The 19,628-nt window shown below is 40.3% G+C and overlaps 1 protein-coding gene across 14 annotated transcripts; it reads right to left on the reverse strand.

Annotated features, from left to right (window-relative positions):
- Positions 1–82: 82 nt before the first annotated feature.
- L(1)g0196 (inositol hexakisphosphate and diphosphoinositol-pentakisphosphate kinase) lies at positions 83–19,162 on the reverse strand. 14 transcript variants are annotated; one of them, XM_077412850.1, is made up of 32 exons: positions 18,878–19,151; positions 18,496–18,638; positions 18,224–18,335; positions 18,031–18,126; positions 15,161–15,358; positions 14,941–15,081; positions 14,770–14,860; positions 14,431–14,606; positions 14,004–14,296; positions 13,407–13,601; positions 13,211–13,297; positions 12,945–13,133; positions 12,735–12,832; positions 12,405–12,542; positions 11,899–11,928; positions 10,968–11,202; positions 10,454–10,889; positions 10,242–10,375; positions 10,038–10,152; positions 9,711–9,950; positions 9,519–9,632; positions 9,069–9,244; positions 8,799–8,947; positions 7,774–7,821; positions 5,207–5,512; positions 3,791–4,012; positions 2,837–3,077; positions 2,513–2,604; positions 2,332–2,440; positions 1,669–2,046; positions 1,431–1,578; positions 83–1,355 (listed from the first exon to the last, which is right to left on the reverse strand). In XM_077412850.1, exons 3-32 carry the CDS (start codon positions 18,254–18,256, stop codon positions 1,113–1,115), a joined length of 5,151 nt encoding a protein of 1,716 aa, XP_077268976.1. In that variant the 5' UTR covers positions 18,257–18,335; positions 18,496–18,638; positions 18,878–19,151; the 3' UTR covers positions 83–1,112. The 14 variants fall into 14 exon arrangements, 13 of the variants coding, with proteins under 13 accessions (XP_077268976.1, XP_077268972.1, XP_077268973.1 ...); XM_077412846.1 differs by having other exon boundaries at positions 83–1,578; positions 18,878–19,152; XM_077412847.1 differs by having other exon boundaries at positions 83–1,578; positions 9,069–9,226; positions 14,431–14,597.
- Between the last annotated feature and the right edge of the window lie 466 nt (positions 19,163–19,628).

Here is a 19,628-nt window from a genome sequence, read left to right on the forward strand (position 1 = left end):
AGCGTCTTCAGTCTCGTGCATTCGGTAACTTCAAGAATATCTGGCTATATACTAATTTAAAAAACTATTGCAATTTAGTTAAAAAGAGAAGAACAAAATTTAATAATATACATTTCTTCTTAGGTGGTCTCAACATTCGTAATTACATGTATTTTTTTTTTTTTTCACTTCTGTTCCTCTATTTAGTCATCCTTATACTTAATTGAAGCACACATAATGGCTATCTTTATCTACATCGCGTTTGTACATCTGTAGTAATCTCTTTAGGAAAGAGGTAATCTTCTACGCGCGTAATACCGATTCACAGTCAACAACGATGATCCTGGGGAATATTATTTCGGAAAAATCGTTTTCTAAGAATCTTAAAATGATAAACGATCGAAAACATAACATCAAGCTGCTTCTTGTTGGCTAAAAATTCTCGATTCTTAATTTTTTTTAATATGGACTCTCACAAAAAAATATTAGTAATATAAATACATAGAATGTGTGTATATCCAAATAATATGAATACATGTTGAATCAAAATTAAAAATTAATCAAAGCGCACAGAGATGATATGTAAGTAAAAGGATTAATTTTTTTCTCCCACTATTATCAGTCGAGTAGTTCGTTGATCTTTTTAATAGAAAAGACCCGTAAAGTTCTAACTCTACCGTTACATCATTTCAAGTAAGCTATCGTAATTATTCTACCTGTATTGATAAAATATATTTTTTTTAAGTCGCAAAGTGATTTAGAGAGATTAATCACTTTCTCGAGATATTTCTCGAGCTAAAACAAGAATAAATTGTCTTTGTTTGATTTAATATCTCATTTATATAATGCCATAAGGATTGGAAGGAGAGGGGGTTTAAAAGTTCCGCTATTATAATTCTCTCTAAACGACTGGTCCTGGTTGTATACTTTTATCAGCCTTAATGGACAATGCTATGAAACATTAAAATGACTCTCCAGTCCTGCTTAATACTTGCTGTGTTCTAATACTTTTCGTGCTAGGAAACTACCCTTTCTAAAATTCTTCGTAAAATTCTACGTCGTAAGAATAGATCTAATATCACGTGGGTGTCGAAAAAAACTATCAGAGTAAATTAAAATTTACGATCGAATATCTATTTCTTTTCCTCCTCTTTAATGTCGAAGCCCACGGTGACGTTACAGCTATCCGTGAGACTGCCGGCTACAGTGAGTATAGGCTCTTCCTGCTGGCTCGTTCCCGAGGAATGCGTCGGATCCGCGCTCACTTTCCAACTTTCCAGATCCGCATCCGACATGGTCGAGAACGAGCTCTGTCTCGAGTAACTGAAAGTCTGTTGTTCGGTTTTCGGCGCGACCAGTTTCGGCGTCGTGACGCTCTGCGAACGAGAAAAGTTCTTTCGCTTTTGAGAACCAATGTGCAAGCCGCCGCCCTTTTTAGAATCCTTCTTTACCCTTTCCGCGATGGATTTATCCGCGCTCGAGGAGTCGGATTTCTGAGAGGTAGAGAGTTTCGTCGGAGTTTTGTCGGAAGTACCGGCGTTGTCGGTGTCCTTAATTCGGACGTCGCCGTGCGATATATCCGTGCTTTCCACGAGGAAACTAAAATAAGCAAACGACGCCGCTGATAAATATCGGTAAACGTCACTTCATATATTATATATTGTGTAAAACCGGATTTTTTTTGCCTACCGCCCGATCTTCTTGTAGCTGCCGCTTAGTTTCGCTGAATTAACGTCGTCCCTCGGTTCGAATATTGATTTAACATCCTGTTTCTTTTGCTCTTCGCTCTGTTTTAAAGTCAACGTGTGATCCTCGTCCTCGTCGATGTTGTCACAGGGAAGATCATCGCCACACACGAGCTTTGTTTGCACACCGCTAGCACCTGACTGTATCACTTGCGGTATTTGCGTTATTTTGCGTATCTGACCGTCCTCGTTGCTGTAATAATCCGTATATGAGACGCTGCCGCGACTTTCTCGATTCTCTTGATCGAGACGAATACAAAATTCGTTAAAGTCGACGTCCAGGCAAGTCGGGGAGAATTTCGGCGCGATAAAGAGTTGAGCACTGTGAATGGATAGGTGTTATTTCTACCACACTACTAACATTCCAACGTACACCGTAATTAGATATAGAGAGTTAGAGAGAAATACGTAAATTATAAGTAAACCAACTAAAATATAACTACAAAATGATATATTTAGTAAATTTAGAACTATAGAGTGTAAATAACCAAACCAGTTTTATCATATTAATTATCACTACCATTCATATTAATTCAACATGAAAGGAAAGGAAGTACAAAAAAAGAAATAGATCAAATTTATGCACTTCAAGACATTTGAGACTCACCTCTCGTTGCTAATTAAGCTTATAGACATACTGCATTCGCCTGTCGATGTTGGCGCAGGTGACGATGGCTCGGACAGAAAAGACTGCGGCTCGCTACTCCATCCTGTGCCTAAGTGATACATAAAAGATTTTTTAAATAAATGTGATATTGCTATCACAGCCAGATAGGGTAGATACGCACTGTTCGGACTGGTAGGTGACGGTAGATTCCTGGTGTCACACGTTTCTGCTTCGCCAAGGGGCTTATACAGTATCGGTGTCGGCATAATGTACCTGTGCGGGGTGGTAACGCGATAATGCACCAGAAGTCAAACAATCACAGCTCGCGTACTCAAGTTTTTAGCAATGGAGAATTACAAAATTAAATAAATTATTTAATACGGTCAGCGGAAAAAGATGTAACAGGATACAACACACTCGGAATAAGTTTGGAAGCGATCTTACTTGGCGCACAGGAGAAGAACTTAATACTCACGAGCATGCCTTATGTCATTTTTTATGGTACCTGACAGCTTCTGTGTCAGAAGAGTGGTACTCGCGACTGATCCCGGCGTGGACAAGGGGTGGATTGAGCGACTCGTGCGTCGATCCGGCCGGCGATGACTTAGGCGGCGACGAGGCCGGAGTCCTGTACAACGGCGCCATGGTCATCATATCCAAGAAGGAATCCAGTTGACGTAGCGATAACGCATTATGCAGAGTTTCCAAGGGTCTGATGGGGGGTACTCCGCCGAAACCTTCTATCGCTATAGAATAAATGTACTAATTATAAATATTCTTCATTATTTTAACTTATTCACCTAGATCATTTTATTATATATAGTACGTGTAATTAAATAATTGTATTCTAATAATTGGATAAATAATTGGATAATAAAGAACTCTCTCGAAGAGAGAGAGAGAGAGAGAGAGAGAGAGAGAGAGAGAGAGAGAGAGAGAGAGAGAGAGAGAGAGAGAGAGAGAGAGAGAGAGAGAGAGAGAGAGAGAGAGAGAGAGAGAGAGAGAGAGAGAGAGAGAGAGAGAGAGAGAGAGAGAGAGAGATAATGAAATTAATAACTGCCAAATAAAAAGGGGCCTTCAGCGTTGATGATGCGGTACGTAAGTTAATCGATATGTTATATCGATCCAATAACTATATAATATAAATCGGACGTTTTCGGCTCTACTTTAAGCAATTTTTAGCGATGCGGTAACAATTAAATCAAAATGATCTCATATTCTTTGACAAGAAATAAGTGAGTAACTGATCAAAATTGAGTGGTCTAAAAATAGCGTGATTTTCCGTGGGAAAATCCAAGTAAAACAAGCTAATCCTATAATAAACTAGGATCATTAGTAGAAGCGATTTATAATTATATATCCCAGCAGTTATTAAAGATCGATATAAAATTAACTTGCGCATCAACCGCGTTGAACTCTTTTACTCGTTACTTATTAAATAATTAGATATATAAAATACCAGCGACCGCAGACGCGTGAGGTGGGACCATGTCCTTTAGGTTCGGCGCGCTCGAAGAGCCGCTTATCACCGCCGTGCTGAAGAGACTGTTAGCCGAGCCAGTTAGCTTCTTGCTGACGTTGTAGCCCAACAGCTTGAAATAACTCATCTGTCCGGAGATACTGTGACGGTGGCGCCTTGCTGTGCAGGTAGGATCAGGTTGAATGATCCGCGATCGCGAGTCTAGGGGTGGAGAAGAGGAATGAGGCCTGGACACGGGGTGTCTGGACGGACGGGGGGAGGGAACTCAGACGCTGATATAGACACTCCGGACAGTGATGATGATTAGTCTCGTGGATCGGTATCGATGTGGTAGTGATAACGGTGAATGTCGTAAACATTTTGTTATATAATAAACAGTATGTCCCCTTATATTAAAAGCCGGCAGAGATCGGCTGTGAAGCTCTAGAATCTATCACAGACTCGTGCTCGTGCTCGTGCCCGTGCTTGCATTTATGCTCGCGTTTTAAGGTGAAGAAGAGGGACATTTAATAATAATCAGAGAGAAAGAGACGACAGAGAGATAACGAGCAAAGCGAATCGGTGAGCATAGGACTATTCCCACGAATGTTAGTTGCTACGCTTAATCCTCAACTGATTCCCTGCCTCTTTCTGAAAACATATTTTAAGAGGCAGAAGATCAGTCGAGTCTCTCAATGAACCTCGATTAGTGGGAATAATCCATATTAGGAAACAGAAATTAGTGTTGGTCTTCCTTCGAAAAAAAGAATATCAAGCTACATAATTGAAGAAATCAGTAACACGTATTGCTAAAGAATTAAACTTTGCGAGTGCCGGACTAATTTGTTGCACTAATTACGGTAAAAAAATGGTCCCTTGATTATCTCCCTTTTTTTTTACAATTCTGGTCTCCTTCGGCTCACCGTGTTAATTATGTAATTCCTTTGCCCGAAAAATGGGACGTTATAATTTCGACAGATTCGGAATACGGTGAGAACAATGCGGCGATTCACGTGAGATCAATTTCGTATTGGTCTCGTGAATCGAGATTTCCAACATCCGGCATTGAGGTCGCAGGAACTCCGGAGTAGCATATGGAAAAGAGGCAATCTGGTCACATCCGACTCGTGTGTCAATGCCAATAAGAGAAATCACCAACAAAAAGAGAGGACGAAACGTTACATCTGAAACGTTACTTACCGATTTACGAACGAAGATAGTCTCGGTCGCCATCAGATAGTAATCAATAAACCAGATGGTAACATTTACTTATTCCCTTACTGTTTCATTATCAACAGAATTTTCATCGACATTGATACCAGGACTGGACCAGATTCCTCCGCGTGCCACCCCGACATGTGCGACGACCTCTCCGTCGGTCCGCGTTGCATCTCTGTCGTTACCCCCTGAACTCACCGCAGAGTTCGACGGATGGAAGCAAGGTCACTTCGGAGCGCGAGCGTTCGTACTTTCTGCCGCGGCCACGGTGCCTGGTGATAGTCCGCTCCGGCAGGCCGCTGACGGTCGCGAACGACGGGTCGGGCAACGAGCAAGGATTGGCGGATAGCTGTCTATCGTTGCGCGCATTGCGAAGCGAGCACGAGGAAGCGAAGCTCTCGTCCGGCGAAACCGGCAGCTCCGGCGAGCTGTACGACTGCAGCAGTGTCGCCGGTTTCCACGTGCGTTCCTCGCCGCGAGGCTCCACCGGAGTTGGTCCCGCGGCTGATAGCGAGTTGCGTTGCGGTGCGGTGCGGTGCGGTACGGTGCGATGCGTAGGGAGGGTGCGAAATGCGCAGGCACATAGATCCAGGTGTGATAGCGTTATCAGAAGGGTGACGGCAGGGTACGGTGCAGCATTCGGTATGACGGTGTAGTGAGGGGAGGGAGAGAGAAAAGAAAACAAAAGAGAGAAAGAGCCGATTAAAAAACCCATTTTGCTAAAGAAACGTAAGGGACGAATCTTTGAACCGCTGCTCTCGCCTCGCGATAAAAACAAAATCGAACGTTTTATCCAGTGATCACCGATGTAAAAAATGACTTCGCGATATACTTTGCTTTCACGCTTTTCTCGTATTACTGAAATTGAGAGCAATTAAAAAAATTATGTACGAAAAATAAAACAATCTCCGTAACACCCGCGATAAAAATCGTCAGCGTAAAGACCTCTTAAAGTCTATTATAATTATTTTTACAATACTTATAGAGTAGAATATAAATAAATATTACTATAATGTATTATATCAAATACGTAAATATTGAACACACATAGAAAACAAGTTAATCTCGTATTGTTATTAAATGAATAATATACTTTAAAGGAATATTACATTTTACTGGCTTCGGTGTTTAAAGATTCGTCGAGAAAGAAATAAAGTAAATTAAGGATAGAGTAGATACCTTCGACCCTTTGCGCGCAACTTAGCGAGTATGTCGGAATCACGAGTACGCACACCACACAACAACCGTGGCACACGATAGCCATGCAACCAGTAAGCCAACCAAACCACACGATTTTTTTTTACATATATAGACAGCCTCGTACATTAACATTTGTTAGGGTGCCGAAACTCGAACGGCATTAGTACACGACCGTAATGATATAGCGGATAGATACGATGCTTCTCTTGGGTCCGAGTCCCTTTTTCCTTTCGACTATTGTTATGAATTATGCGTGAAGAATGGAGAAGAGGAGCGAGGTGAAGATGTTACATGCTTCGCGAGCTACCTATTCGAAGACGAGAAGGTCGGCGCGATCGATGAAAGTGGCGACGACGAAAGATGGAAATGACGATGACGATGAACCAACAAAATGAAATGATATGCGAGTACAAAAAAAAAGAGGCAGTGAATAATCAATGAGCGATTATTATTGTCGTCCGAAAGACTCAATGATATGAAATTCGATGACACCCTGAACGTAATGAACGTATGCGATGAACGTATATGGCGTAATGCACGTGAAACTCCCCGAAAGAAGGCTCGATGACAATGAAGACGCTTGCGAGTTCCATTTTGGGAATGATGATCTCGGGATCGAGGATTCGGGTGGGCAGCTGAATGGACCACACCACGGTGTATGCGTGTGTGGCCCAGACAGTCGCCGATACTTGATTAGTTGGCTTCCACGCGCACAACTATCGCTGAGCAAAGAGTTATTTCAACTGGAATCACCGCTTCCTACCCTGGCATTGGCAAAATACACATCTCTCGGCTGTATTACATGAAACAAGACATATTAGACGTTTTTTTTTCCGGATAGATCAACCCAGACCGTGGTTCGCACTTCGTCTGGCGTGGTTCTGGAGATCCAGCCATTAAAAACAACAAAAAAAAAAAAAAGAAAAGACCAATCTTTTCTCTATACAGTACGTGCGATTTGTATAACTGATTAAAGTAAAAGTAACGAAAATCAACAAATACAGATTACAAGTCGCAACATATCGTGAAAAATTAACACGGGCAAAATATACATTAACTGAGGAAGGGATGAGACTAGAGACTATAGTTACGAGGTATAAGGTGTAGGGTGTGAGAGTCAGCAGTCACTTCAATCAGCACTTCGTAGTACGACGATGTGCATAAGCGCATTCCGGGTACTGATATATATATATATATATCGGTCCAACAACTATGCACATTTTAATTGCAACGAAAATTAAAGATCCGCGGAATTGTCTGCTTTACTCTGAGATCCAGAGTTGCGCTACGGCTGATACGAGATTTCATCGCAGCGTAACTGTGCACGCTAATATCGATCGACGGAATTATTTCATTGCAACATGTGCATAAGAGTTTCTCTACGGGTATAAAAAAAAGATACATTTAGTATCCAAATAAAGAGAAAAAAATATACGTGGGTAGAACGGATCTACTCGATTACGGGCAAAAATAAGAAGGATATGCGTAAAGTATCGTCCGAAAGTTTACGTGTGCATTATCTTGAAGAATTATTCTGTAAAAATTGGTAGACGGTACAAACATACCTTCTTTGTTGACCGCGTCCAAGCTCTGATACTGCAGCTTGTCCGCAGCTACAAAAAGAGAACAGTAGAACACAGAAGGGAGCATTGTGAATTATGACGACATTCCACCATCAGCTCAATTGCCAGTAATTAGCCCCTAAAAGCTCTAATAGCCCGATTCCTTTAACGTTAACATAACATATATTATAACGTTAACATAATATATATTAAACGTCATCATATATTTGCGCGCGTTCCTGCAAATCGGTATATTCTTCGAAAAGAAGACAAATACCATACTATCATTATCGCGCACAATTCAAATCCCATTCATCTGCGATATTCCGTAAAAATGATATAAATTCACGGTGTTCGAATATCTGCTCTTGTTTAGATAACAAAATATCAAATCTGCAAATGTGTGTGTGTGGTGTGTGTAACAGTGTGATTTTACCTCGAAATTCAGAGAAATACAGTAATACTTCTATAAATATCGTAAATATTTCTAATTTCAAATTGTAAAAATTGCACGGCAATCTATATCGAACCATCTATTCGTTAAGTTAAAATATCGAATACCAAGCACGGTTTAAATATCGATATATCTTTCGTTAATCACTACTTGTGTGCGAGGGAAATAGGATTTATCGTGATAAAATATAAATTTCGTGATGTGAAGCTATTATACAATTTGGGAGGAAGGATATACGGCATTCTCATATATAGCATTCATATATACTATAAATGTCGATAACTGTTAATACCATTAAAGTGGTGTATCAGTGTGTAAAGAAGACCAATAATAATCAATAATTATAATCATGCACAAACCATTAACGTGTTAAGGATACCGTACACGTCTTACATATCGTCATACACATTCCGTATACCCGTGTGTATGCACGCATATACAACAAGAACAGATTGGTTTGTTAATGTTACATCATCGTTCAAATATCGCTCGTTTATCGGCGACATCCTTCACACTTACTTCAGCATAAATCTGCTCACCGATACAGATAACTTGCACATCAAAGCGCACTTACCTTTCTCGGGCTTCTCCTGCCGCTGATGATCGTAGCTTCGCGCGCGCGGTTCCACGATGCTCCCTGCCTCTCTGCTTCGCCGTTGTCGTTGACTCGCCGCCAATTGGCTGCCAAGCCTAGCAGCCTCATGCCCGGCCACAGTTCTGGCGCTGCACATATATTGCAACACAAAATAAAACTTCCATTCTTAACGTATTATTTTATCAAGATGATAAATATTTGCATAGAAAAATACTCAATGCAAATCAGATTAACAAGCGAATAGCAGACCTAATTGGAATCGGTGCCGAGCCTTGTAAGAATCCACTATCGTACGGTTCGTCCATCATATTCGGATCTAGATCCATCATGTCGATCCCACGACTGGTCGTCGGACTGTCTAGCATAGAGTCCACAGTATCCGTTTCCATTAATGGCGGAGGCGTATCCTGAAAGCAAATTTTTGCCTATCGCATTGTGTTACTATTTAAGAGAGAATTTTGAGAACAGAAAAAAAGTATATATTTGAAAAAAAATTAAAACTTGATACGGGCAATAAGATACATGTCAATTACGAAAATTACGAACGTTTCGTAAATTTTAGCGGTTAAACGTCATACTTGGCTCTTATTGCCCGTATCAAGTTTTAATTTTTTTAAATTATAGAGCCTATATATATATATACATAACTATATATTTGCTAAAAATTTAACTGCGATTAATAAGCAAAACTCTACTCACAGCCTGCGCCGTAAGACTTATTACATCGTCCTCGATGATACCCAATTCCGCATCTTCCTCCTCTATCCGGGTGCTACATTGTGAACTAGTATCCTGACCGGAACCGCACTCTCCCTGAAAAAGAAAGACCGGCAAAGTTCATTTAATTTGTATGATTGTTAGCGTATCATAGCGGATAATTGAAAGTCTTACCACATTGTGGCTGCTCTCATTGCGCGAGTGTGGTCTGAATCCGGGACCGGGCGGCAGATTCTTCTGCACGCAGCAGTTAACGCCAGGACTAAAGTGTAACTCAACATGAAAACGTTCCTCGCTGCTTGGATCCTTGGTTGGATCCTCGTACAACATAACAACAATTTGCGACATGTAGTTCAACTCGGAGACCATACTGACATATTCCATCGCGCGTCGCCACTGCTCGTCTTTCACCACCTGCGGATCGCATACATAAGAAATTACAAGACAGCGTAGGAGATTATTTTTTCCAGCTATAACGTGTATAACGTATATTTCGCTTACATCGAGTAAACCACCGTAACGCAGCACGGTTAGCAAGGAATGTACATGACTCTCGCTTGTAAAGTACAGCCTCGTACGTACATGGCGCCCCGGGCTCGAAACACCATGGGAATATCTATGGATCATTAACGATTATCGTATAATTATTAAAAAGATCTCAATTAGAGAAGAAAACTCTTTACAAGTAGAACTCAAATGTTGTACCTAGGGTTAAGCCTATTGACAGTTTCCTCAGATTCTTCGATATTTCGTTGCAGATCAGCCCGTATTTTTTTCAGCAAAGGCGTGCATATACCCTGACCGATAGTCAGCTTCTCTTGTACCGTCAAGCCATATTCCTATGCATTAATATGTAACGTAATTCACTTATAAAAAAGTAAAATGTTGATAGAATTAGCGGCGAAAAGAAATGATACCTGAGGAATTACTATATCCGCTAAAGATTTAGCGTACGTGTACAATTCTTCCGCGTGTTCGAATTGCAACGTATGATTGTTGTGCTGCAGGTCGTACTTTATGCAATCATAAATGTCAGGTATTTTAGATATGTCAAAACGTTTGTTCTTCGTGCAGAAGTCTTTTTCTATCTTTCCCCAGCGACGTCCCATCAGTTCCCACGTTTCGCCATGATAGAGTATCGTGTCCTTCGTCTTCGCGTCTTCCTTCTTGATACGCACGATGTCCAGAAGCTTTTGGATGAGAGAGTGAACGTGCTGGCAGCATCGAACCGGATTCTTGACGAAGTCTAAAGCGTTGTTGATGCTCAGTGCATTTCCCGGATTGATCTGTTCTCGATCCTCGCGAGTAAATTCTCTGTCCTGCTGCAGCAGCTCGTGCAAGCGCGTTTTCACCCTGTAGTTACAAATATAATATCGCTTACCGTGAGGCAAAAGTTACAATTCAGGCGTTCGATGAAGATCCTCTACTCACATATTCTGATATTTGCTACTATCGCAGTCGTTGTCCAGAAGGCCATTGGTATTCGCGCTCTTCACCATCTGCACCAAGATAGGTGTCAGCTCTCCCTCCAACGCGAGCAGCCCTTTCGCAAAAGCCGCCGCGGTCATTTGAACACGTCCCTCGTCGCTAGCGTAGATTTTCAAGTCGTGCCGGAACGTGGAGTGCAGGCGTAACAAACCCAATCCTTGCGCACCTGCGTATTCACCTACGTTTACACAAGGGGGAATAATATCAACACAACGACGGGATTCCTCGAGACACAGCTATCATAATCGTAGAACACAACGACAACGGAACAATTTAGAGATTACTCCAAAAGAAAAACAGTTGTCGAGATGACCTATGCTCTAGTATCGAGATCATCGCGATAAAGATTGCGTGTCATAAAAATTGCATTAATCGGGATTAATGACGTTAATTAACGTTGTATATCGTGTCACAACGCGCGGAAGGTACTGCAAAAAGTTTTTCATGTCTCTAAATGCTTTAGAGTTACCTTGAAACTCCTCTGCTGGTATTTTAATGAAAAATTACATTTCGAAGAAAACATATTGTACAAAGTGTACGTGCATAACAGCTTGTATATAAAAGAAATTTACACTTCACATGTTGTAGTGCCATTAAGAACAAAATTAACTAAAACGTAACATTAGCATAGAAAAAGCGTGTGGCAAATGGTGAGTGTGGTGTACGCTAAAACCATGCTCTTCCCAAATTGCCGACAACAGCTCGTCTCCGCTGAGTCGAGTGGCAACTCGGGAAATCGTTCAAATAAAGAGATACAAAATGTGCAAGTGTACTCTTACTGTTAGCGCCGACGACCGTATAACATCACTATTTTCTAAGGACAACAATCTACAGAGAACTATGTAATAAGCGTTGATCGTAAATAAAAGGTTACCGTGGTTTGGTAACACCTCTGATTCTTCCTCTGAAATAACATTTGAGATAAATTATGCTATCTGTGACTCTCTTTGAGTGTAACATTACTACATCTCACTATTAACTACCAGTTACAATATGATTGCCAATATGGTTGTTAGTGCTACAGTGTTTGCTACACTGGCCGTTACTCTCGTACAAATTCGATATTAATCTAATGTAGCTTTTTATGTCTCACATGGTACAAGATATAACGATATAAATCATGGAAGAATACAATCCAATCTTAGTGCGCCAATTTTTAAGCCGTCCAATAGTTTTGCAACTTGTACAATATAGCGTTCTCAAAATACAATTCGTAAATCGAAAGCCCAGAGGTTTTCAGATTATGTAGTTCGTATATATCACTGGGGTAAACCCAGACCAAGTTTAACTAATAGAGGGAAATTATTACAAAAACGATCTCCGATACTGTGTAGAAACTTAAAAGCGAGCATGGCAAGCATATGAACATAAGATACGAACCACTAAGGTGTCTACCTTGACCACCGGGGTACATGCAGCGGAATATGCGTCCTAATTCTTCCGCTTGAATACGTCCAGCCGGCGTCAGTTCTCCGCCCCATTTCAATATCAAGACTAGAGACGGTTCTCCTAATCGATCTGAAAAAGAAAGAGTGAAGAGAGAGAGAGAGATACGTGCATTTCTTCAGATACACAATTTTCTAAAATATATCTTTTTTGTTTGTTAAATATATTATATATGTATACATATCCACTAAATATATATCCCTAAAAATATATGTTCGATATGTATATATTGTATAAAATAGTGAAAAAGTAAACGAAGCATACTAAGATCGCTACCGTCGTCGGAAGAACTTCCCCGCGGCCGTCCTCGCGGTTGATACTTCAATTGGACTTTACGATTTATGCCAGAGAAATGCCCATACCTACAATATAGTTAATAATCTTTTTACAAATTTGCTCAACTATACAATAACATTATATCATGATTAATTTAATTCATTAAAGTAGTAGACTATTTTGCTTATCGCTACATACATTTCTAAGACACTCTTGAGTTGCTCCAGTTTCCCTTGTTTTTCTTCCAACTCGGGTCCCGCCGCACGATGCTGTATCTCCGTTAGTAGACTACGTGCTGTATCGAGAATCTCTTGCAACTGTTTAGGGCGCTTTAGTTTTACGTGACCGTGCTTATAACCATCGTACTTTGCAAATATCTCAAAAAATCTGCGAGATATTATATATGTATATTAATTCGCAATGTTCTTACATGAAAGAAAATGTATAAGATTTTGTTCACTCACTTCGGATGACGTACTTCTACTTTCATCTTCTGTTTTGGGGTTCTATCGCCATGTCTAATAACTGCTACGACACAGCGCAACTCCATCCTGGATAAGTATCGAAGTAGTTAATAACGATTAAAAAACATGCTTCAATATTAAGAACGCTCATAGGTTAATTGCTCATATGTTAATTGCCACTTGCGATTAGACTCACATTTTGCCGAATGTAGTTGGCACAATAGGAGGATCGTCCAGTTGAAAAGGAACGCTCCACGGAATATGCAAGGTGGGAGCCAGTTCCCTGAGTATCATATTCCCCAAAATCTTGGCACAGTCATCATAATACTTGTTCGAGTTCTTTACAAAACTAAATCCATTCACGTCGCACACGAACGATTGGCCGTTTGCTCTGTAACCAGAACCACGCTCGCTGTATTAATTGCACTTGACTTTCAGCTACTTATGTAAGCCGCAAATACATTCACGGCCGTGTCAATATCTGTTTTCCGACTGAAGTCAGTTCATGGATGTTGTAACGAAACTCAAGGCTATTGAATGTGTAACGCGATATGCGCTCTAAAGTAACACTGATAACCACATCGACAGTTGTATTGCGTCGACATGTAATGCACTAGTATGTCTTAGTAATGTTATACAGATATGTTCAAAATAAATGTTACATAAAAGAAACGCATCTTTTCAACGGACAACAACGTTCATTGTTTATAAAAAAAGTTTTTTATTGAAAAAAGTAGATTTAATTTCTTACAGTCGTGCTAGTTGCATTGCATGCGAATATACAATCACATACCTTAATAAATCGAAGCCGCACACCGTTTGCTTAAAGGCCAAACACACTTTTCTACTAATGAGTTTTTCGGCATTGTTCAATATCACTGGATAACGAATTTCCTTGCCCTCCGAATCTCTCTCGACTTTGCCGTCGAGGGCGGGACTCTTCCTCGCCTCGGCGTGAGCGTAATCAGGTCCCACGGTATAGACTTTAACGTCAGTGCCATCGGTAGGCATAAAATCTTCATAGATATAAGAACCACTCTTGCGAACGCGAGATTCTGGAGAATATACGCTACTACGACTACCTATCTGTGTAATGAACAGGAACAGATATTCGTTAAGTATTCGTTTTAAAATTTTTTTCAATTTAAGAAAACAACGCTTGCTTCCTAAATCTTATATGAAGGATCATATATTACTTTCAAGAAAAATAATATATATACCTTTCTAAATAATCTCTGACTTCCTCCTCCAGCCGAAGTAGGATAGTAAATATAGATATTATGATCTTCGGCAGATACTGGTTTTTCCACGAATGGTTTGTTGAAAGTAATGCCGTTTACTTCCACGTGATCCTCCGACTCCACCAATTCGTGTTCTAAAATGCAGTCTATATTCTCTATATGTAAAGATTAACACACAAGTAATATATGATAAACAACACAAGTAACATATGAGTGTCCTAAACTCAATCGAGTACATAGCTATTTGATTTCTTAACTGAATCGCGGGAGATATTTACGACGCATTTACGAACAGTGCAAATAAATTTTGCAACTCACGTTTCGGATCTGGCGAATCTCTGTCGAGAACGGCATACCGTGGAATTTCGATACCTTCGCTCTCCAGTATAGCATAAACTCTTCTTCGGTCCTACGGCAATTTACATTAGTACGTAGAGGGTACATATAGAAAAATATATTAATATTTTGTAATATTTTTTAAAAGTCTACCTGAATGTCGTACTGCATTGGGAGGTGATTAATAATAAACGGTTTACGTAAACTCGCATAATTTATAGCTTTATCAAGGGGAAATCCTTTACTATGGAAACTTATCAAGCAGTCGACCACAGGCCAATTTTCTACAGGTTCCTGTAAAGAGCAAATGCAAAAGATATAAATTTTGTAATACAGAAGCATAGCATAGCTTCATAACACGGATATATATCACCTTTAATATCACTTCTTCTGGAAAGACGATAATTTTTATATACTCGAATTCCTCGAGCCTTGTCAAAATCTCTTTCATCGGTTTACTCTGCGACTTCTTCGCCATTGCGCATATCCCAACCAGGACTTGCTTTCCCTCTCCTTCCACATCACTCCCGCCCATATAAGCGTCATCTTGGTTGCCTTCTGATAATTCGGGCTAGAAAGTAAAATAAACGATCAGTGATAGCTATTCAAGAGGATACACCGTGTAGGCAAGTCACATCTTGATAATAAATGCAATACTAATAAGTAGAAAATAATAAACATTTCAATAAAAAAAACTTCTATACATATAATATAAAATTAAATTCACTACCACACACATTTTTTTTCTTCAAGTGAAAGAACGTCACAGCCTGACTTTTACAGTTTTTAAAAATGAACGTGACTTCTAAACTCCGCTATATAACAAGCAGTGAGGAAGATCGTAAAATCTTCAAGCTAAATAGTGCTCACCCAGTATGCCTTTAGGCAGGATAGAAATCTAGGCTTGTCGTCAGCAGGACAATTTTCATCGCGAACTCTCGTAAGATTACTCATTATACTCTTTAGTTTGATCTTTTGATAAGTAAGTTATACGTTGATCGCATATGTTATTGCCTACATAGAAAGGTAATACATATCAAGCAACGAAGCGTGAAAATATGTAAATTGGAAGATGAAAAATCACGCTATCTTTTTAAATTCGTGATTCAGTGTGAAGTTTTCATTAATCTACACGTTTATATTTTCACTTATTTCTGTTTATTCCGTTTTTACCATTTACTACTTCACTACAATCCAGACTCAATGAGAAATGCAATACCGGTCATGCAGCGACAAGCAAACCGAAGCACGAGCTAGTTGTTAATCACTGCAATGAAAGATTTAGAAAAGATTTGAGATTAATATAACAAAAAAAAGAAGAAAAAGTATTATAACAAGCTGAAGAAATGTAGTGGAATCTATCCCCTCATTTCCTATTATTTATAACATAAATAAACGAATAGAAAAAGTACTTGTGACAGCAGATTTTTATCTGATTAAAAATATCCGATGAGTTATCACAGAAAACTATACGGTACCCGCTAGCGTTCAATTGAAGATATAAATCTTTATCATTACGTACGATTCCGTGAATATTTATTATTTCTTTTTGATTATGATTGTTATTCCTATGATCATGAAATATATGTATAAAATATATGCACACGCAGTTGTCTTGATATGAATATATAATGACGAACTGCTGACGGGGTTAATTTTAAAACCACCTTCTTGTTAGAGTATCACAATATATATTTCATTAATCACATACATGTACACGCGCACTTTTACCTTGGGAATAAAAATCATTGTCATGTATCTTCAAGAATTAAAAATTCCACAAATTCTGATGTCTCCTGTTCTGATAAGCAACGATTTAATTGATATGTTTTCAATATCAATCGCTCGAAGTGTGATTGCAGTTAACATATCACGATTATAGAAAGATAAAGGAAGAATTATCAGTTCTATTTTCAAATCACTGTCACTTGAACATTATCACATTGTAACTAGAATTCAGATATGTTTTCGACAGCATATTCATGTACCACCAAAAGAACCTAACATAGCGTTAAATTGTAGAGTGACTTAGATTCTAACAATGCGTAATTGTTAGCCTGAATTCATACACTGTTAACGAGCGGCGAATACCTTCTGAATGAACTCGCAGGCAGTTACCTGTTGTAATAATGTTATCAGGCACGATTATAGAAGCAATTTATAATTCGGTCAATATTAGCACTGTTATAATTGGCTGACGATGAATGTTAACAAACGTATTTCCACGCGGGGCAAACGGAACGATCAAATGTTTGCGTTGCACATGCATCGATAGAAAATTTAACTGCTGTATCATGTGCGTAGTGCGTACCATTCGTGCTTGGATAACGTGCCTCATAATGAGATAAATCCCTGTCTGGCCAAACATCATGAGGAGAAAAAAAAACACAGAATTTATCCTACTCTTTCACCGACTTGCATTCCTACACTCCACTATGCAGAAACATTTACTAATGTGCGTCGCAAATGCTCGTGTCGATTGATTTGGCTCCTTTAAAAGCTGATTACGTAATAAAAGGGTATGTCTCTCGATTATCTAGGTACTAGCAATCAACCGACCAACAAGAGTTTCAACATTTACTTAGCGGCCGTTTGATGCGTATAAAATGTATCGACTGTGTTTACATAACTGTTCGTACATTTCCACCGTTGCAAGGGGCAGGTACATTGCAAATAAGGAAACGTGGATCGTGCGTATTTTTAAATATACGCGAGAAAATATCTACGTAACATATATCGTAAACGTATTCCTAATATAGATTTCTAACCTCCGTTCGAACGTACGCTATCTTTCTCTAAACACGCTGTTCGACACGTGCACGCTTGTCATTTTCGTGACGTAAACACGAGATAACATTGCCGTTTCGTTAATCTCAAATCAATCCGTTTCTCGGATAACAATCGATCGTCACAAATACCACGTGGCTCTGTTCGTGCTGTCGTGTTGCTTTTCTATTTCTGTGATACCTCATCAGATGTGAATCGCGGTTTCATAGTATTTCATACAATCAACAACCAGATGCGCGATCGAGAAAATTACTCGTATATCGTATCTAACAAGAATAGAACTTGAAAAAAGAAGGAAAAGTGTGCTTTTATACCTATAAAAATTTCATGTGTGCATAGTATGTGCTCCGGTTAGGAAACTGAAGGATAGATTTCCAACTGTGCCTCGTGCAACATCGTGGACGCTCGCAACCACGTGTATTTCAACAGCGGTGAAACAACAATCCCAAAACTTACTCTTTTCGACGAACGATAGATCGACGAAATAACAGACGGCTGGACCGTATTTATGTCTCCTATGTAGAACATCGGTCTGCTCGCATTCTTGAGACCCTGCGAACAAACCCCTCGTTAGGCACCGGGTCAACGCGCGGAGCGCGGTGCAATCTCTCTCGCGTCTTCGGACGGATTTTATATAAAAAGAATTTACTTGGTAACCATGTTCCAGTTCAGTGTAAGACATGTCAGATCCGGTTTCATTGATAAAACAAACACCTGTTTCACCGTTCTTACGTCAGACACCCGCGTCCCACGTACTGAAACTTACCATATTACCTCACATTAATCATTAATCGCATTAATTAATTATACGTCAATCGGTTAAAGTTAATGTCATACACAAACAAGTGCGAGAGAAATAAATACTACTAGAGAGACGTGTGTGCGAGCTAAGCGCGAGCAGTTTTGCTCTCTCAATCTTACAGGTCCTTCTCTCTCACGCGAGTGTTTCTTCTTTTCCAACGACGTTTACGAAGCGTCCCTCCTCCGAGCGTCCGTGTTAACAGTGTTAATAAGCGACGATGTGCGCCGTCGCTCGACGTACGTTTTTCCTAGCGAGCTGCAACCTGCAACGAAGATTAAAATGTTTGTCGGGCAGACAGAGACGCGTTGACGTTTGCACATCCGCCGAGATAATCGCGTTTGTAAAGGTCTGACCAATCGCAAACAGCGGCGTCGAGGCGTATATTTGCCTCCGTGTCCCGCGATTTAATCCGACAAACGGAGCAGCGGTGTCGCGGCGGAGTTGCGGCGCATATCGTGCGAAACGGCCGACGGATTCGCACGTGAATCGAGCGACACTTACCGTTCGTATAGTTCGCAAAAATGATCCGTGCGAACCGCAGCGACGACGCTCGCACGTGACTCGCAACGTGACGCGATCGGGGATCGCGGATCGCGGCTCTTCCCGGTTCCCGGCCCGTTTCGAACTCGCGTCTCTCTGTTGACGTCGCAGTGTCGCACACGGTCGGTTCTCGGGTTCTCCGCGGCAAATCGGGCAAATGTGCGTGCGTGCTGCGTGCGCCCCACGAGATCCGAATTTTGTGGTGTGTTCGTGTTTTGCGTTCCCGCAGAAAGCGGGATCTCTCCCGCGCCTTCCGCGCGTGCGTCACCTCCGTCCAACAGCGTGGCTGGAAGACGTTCGATCATCCGGCAGGGGCCCCCCCCCGATTGACCCGATTCTTGAATTCATTTGCGAGATAAACGTAAATGCGCAAATTCCGTTCTTACAAAAAATTTGCAAGTTGACCGGCTAAAAGCCAGGCTTCTGTAAGAGAGTTCAAGAATCGGGGTTTGTTCTGTGCAGTTTGACTTTTTTTTTTGACAGAGTATCCATTTCTCTACCGCTATGAGAATTAACTTCAATCTCGGATTAATGTATACCTTTTTATCTTTTTCTTATTCCAAGAATTGGAACAAATCTAAAGCTGCGGGCCACTTGACACTAATATTGCTCCGAGAAACATTCCTTTTCTCCTGTCTTTCAATAAAGAAAGAAAAGAAGAATGCTTCAAAGCGTTTGCAGCATCAAATTTGCAGGCGAGATATTTGAGTAG

Source organism: Temnothorax americanus, unplaced genomic scaffold (genome assembly GCF_048541705.1).
Source record: "Temnothorax americanus isolate GAGA-0224 unplaced genomic scaffold, ASM4854170v1 Scaffold31, whole genome shotgun sequence".
Taxonomy (NCBI): domain Eukaryota; kingdom Metazoa; phylum Arthropoda; class Insecta; order Hymenoptera; family Formicidae; genus Temnothorax; species Temnothorax americanus.